Consider the following 3,247-nt stretch of genomic DNA (forward strand, 5'->3'; position numbering starts at 1 on the left):
AAAAAACGGAACCTTGGCATCCCCAGCTGAGCCGAAATCGCCACCGCCACCGCCGCTCCAGGTCGTCCATGCCCTCCGACCGCTGCAGCACACAGATCTCTGATGGCCCCGCATACAGAATCGCCCCCGGCGCAACAGACGAGGAGGGAAGGTTGGGCGCAACTGGCGAGAGCGGCGCCGCTGGCGCGCTCTGCCCAGGCTCCGTCAACCTCCTCCTCAAAGCCGACGCCTGCCTGGGCGCCTCTGACCTGCGGGCGACCTGTGCGATCACCGCCCGGCGGAGCTCATCCGCCGAGATGGGGCTGCGCGATTCCCGGCACTAGGAGGAGACATGACCAGGGAGGCCGCAGCGGATGCACAAGGCCTCATTGGTGCAATCCTACCGCCGATGGCCATCCTCGAAGCATCTGAAACAGAGACCAAACAGCTCCGGCGGGATCAACCTCCGCTTTGAGGAAGACGGGGACACAACCCGGCCTTGGCTGCCACCCGCCTCCCGGTGACGCCGCAAGGCCCGGCGGCGCCGCCACATCGCCTTGCGGGATGGACCCGGCCTGCGCCAGCCCTCGGCTTGCGCCAGAGTAGGCCCATCCACCGGACCGCCACCCGCCGAGGACGAACGCGCCGAGCCAGGAGAGCCCGAGATCCCCAGCCCCGAGACAATCAGATGCTCCCGATGGAGCGCCGACGAGACCGAGGGGGGGCTGCAGGAGCCGGAAGCCATGGCAGAGAAGGAGGGGCGGGGAGAGAGGGCGCCGGGGCCGGAGTGGCCGCCGGCGTGGAAGGTGGACGCCGGTGCCGGAGTGACAGCCGGCGTGGGGAGGGAGCGGAGCGAGCGATAGAGCCACGGATACGTATGAACGCACTTGTTCCAGTATGTTGTCGCCGGCGTGTAGGATTCAAAATTCGAGGTGCGAAATCCAAAACCATTCTCGCGGTGCGGTCGCGCGCTCCCCTTCCGTAATCAACCCGCGGTTTCGGCCTTTCCGTTCCCGCCCAGACCATTTTTGCCCTGAAAAAAACCCAGCGATCCGCTCCGAAACGCATCCCGCCGTCCACACCAAACATCGCCGAACGCATCTTACGGCTCCACCTCACCGATCCGGGGCAACCACCCCTGGACCAATCAGCGCCCGCCTCCCCCTCCGTATAAACCCAGCAGCCCCGCTCCTCCTCTCCTCCCATCTCGCCCCAAATCCCCCACCTTCTTCCAGCACACCCAACGCACCCGCAAATCCCCCACTCTCCCGAACCAGCGATGGCCCCCAAGGCGGAGAAGAAGCCGGCGGCGAAGAAGCCCGCGGAGGAGGAGCCCGCGGCGGAGAAGGCGGCCGAGAAGGCCCCGGCGGCGAAGAAGCCCAAGGCGGAGAAGCGGCTGCCGGCGGGCAAGACGGCGTCCAAGGAGGCCGGCGGCGAGGCGAAGACGAGGGGCCGGAAGAAGGGCAGCAAGGCGAAGAAGAGCGTGGAGACGTACAAGATCTACATCTTCAAGGTGCTGAAGCAGGTGCACCCCGACATCGGCATCTCCTCCAAGGCCATGTCCATCATGAACTCCTTCATCAACGACATCTTCGAGAAGCTCGCCGCCGAGGCCGCCAAGCTCGCCCGCTACAACAAGAAGCCCACCATCACCTCCCGGGAGATCCAGACCTCCGTCCGCCTCGTCCTCCCCGGGGAGCTCGCCAAGCACGCCGTCTCCGAGGGCACCAAGGCCGTCACCAAGTTCACCTCCTCCTAGATTGCATCTGCATTGCTTGTATCTATCTATCTATCTATCTAGTAGCGACTGTAGCTGGTTCTGTTACTTCAGTGCTTGTCGACTCTGGTTATCTGGAACTACAAGTGGTATTAGTGCTGGAAGGGGAATCGATTGAATTTGTGCTTCTTTCGGCAGCTGATTTTTCAAAAGTAGTGGTTCATTTCATCAGCCTGATATTCTGCATTAGGTGAGTGTGATTATCGTTAAATAAGAGCATTCCAATGGTTGCCTTGCCATGTATGGTTCTTGTTTTGGTAGTAGTTTGCTTTGCTTATCCACAAGTATCAGCCAATTGGTTAGGCTGGAGCAGCTTCGTTCTGATCCTATTGACGGTGTTACTCTGAAAATTGTTAAGCGTGAGAAAATTAGACTAGCTGTCCAATTCTTTTTTTTTTTAGAAAAGGAGGAGGACCCTGGCCTCTGCATGGTGATGCACATTTGGTGTATCCATGGAAGCTATGGATGGTCTTCAGGCTGTATCTTCTTCAGATATTGCAGCAATTTAGAGATCGTGTAACTTCACGATTGCCTGGCGAGTGCTTATTTTTTTTTCCTTTCAAGTAATTTATTGATTTTGGTGGTCTAATATTTATACCCGTAGGCATATGGAGGCTATCCTGAAACCATCAAGAAGAAAGCCTGGCTCCTGTTCTCTGTCGTTTGCCGAACCTTCCAAAAAGATAACCAAAAGAAAAACATGGATCTTCTAGGTAGGCAAATCTGCAGGCAGCCACAGCATCATTGTTTGGAGCAGAGCGCTCCATCCTTGTCCGGTTGAACATGCCTTTTCTTCACCACAGGTACATAATTTTTCTGAAATCCCTACAGAAGTCCCTGTATAATTAAATATCAGTGATGTAAGTTGTAACTCAGCACCTTAAACATTTAGGTTGAAATGAACACACACGCTGATCAAGTACATCTATCAAGTGCCTCCGCTACTCCACACCTACTTATCAAGAACAAGAGCTCTCATTATAAAGGCCAAAAGATTCAGTTACTAAACTACAATAAAATATATGCTTCGTTTCTACAGATTTCAGGTATCAAATTAAGATTTATACCTGTTTAAACATCCAAACAACTCTTCTCCTGTGGCCTTTACGTCTCCTAGCAATATTTCAATGCTAGCCAACTTAGCTTGAGAATAAATAACTAATCAACATCGACATGAATAATCCAGTTATTTTTCCGGAGAATCCAAAAGTTGAGACAGTGCATCATAGAGACTATGATGCCTACTTTTCCACAAGGAACAAAAGAAAACCCAGCATCCGCTACACCAAAGTATTGCCAACATTCTAACTAATATTAGAAGATACCACTTACCCGATGCAATAAATTAAGTGTTGGATTTATGATAGCTGTGGCGACCTGAATCTGGGCACATGTGTTTTGTAACGGCGCAGATTTTCTTTGACAACTTCGCCAATTTTTATAGCTTGGCATTTTTTTGGCCAGAAACTTTCTTTCTTTTTGATAATTTGA

The 3,247-nt window shown here is 53.6% G+C and overlaps 1 protein-coding gene across 1 annotated transcript; it reads left to right on the forward strand.

The window, feature by feature from the left end:
* The first annotated feature begins 1,168 nt into the window (after positions 1-1,168).
* On the forward strand, positions 1,169-1,995 carry LOC119307510 (histone H2B.2-like). Its single transcript, XM_037583583.1, has one exon. The coding sequence runs from the start codon at positions 1,259-1,261 to the stop codon at positions 1,736-1,738; it is 480 nt and encodes a 159-aa protein (XP_037439480.1). The 5' UTR covers positions 1,169-1,258; the 3' UTR covers positions 1,739-1,995.
* The last annotated feature ends 1,252 nt before the right edge of the window (positions 1,996-3,247 follow it).

The sequence above is a fragment of the Triticum dicoccoides genome, chromosome 5B (assembly GCF_002162155.2).
Source record: "Triticum dicoccoides isolate Atlit2015 ecotype Zavitan chromosome 5B, WEW_v2.0, whole genome shotgun sequence".
Taxonomy (NCBI): Eukaryota; Viridiplantae; Streptophyta; class Magnoliopsida; order Poales; family Poaceae; genus Triticum; species Triticum dicoccoides.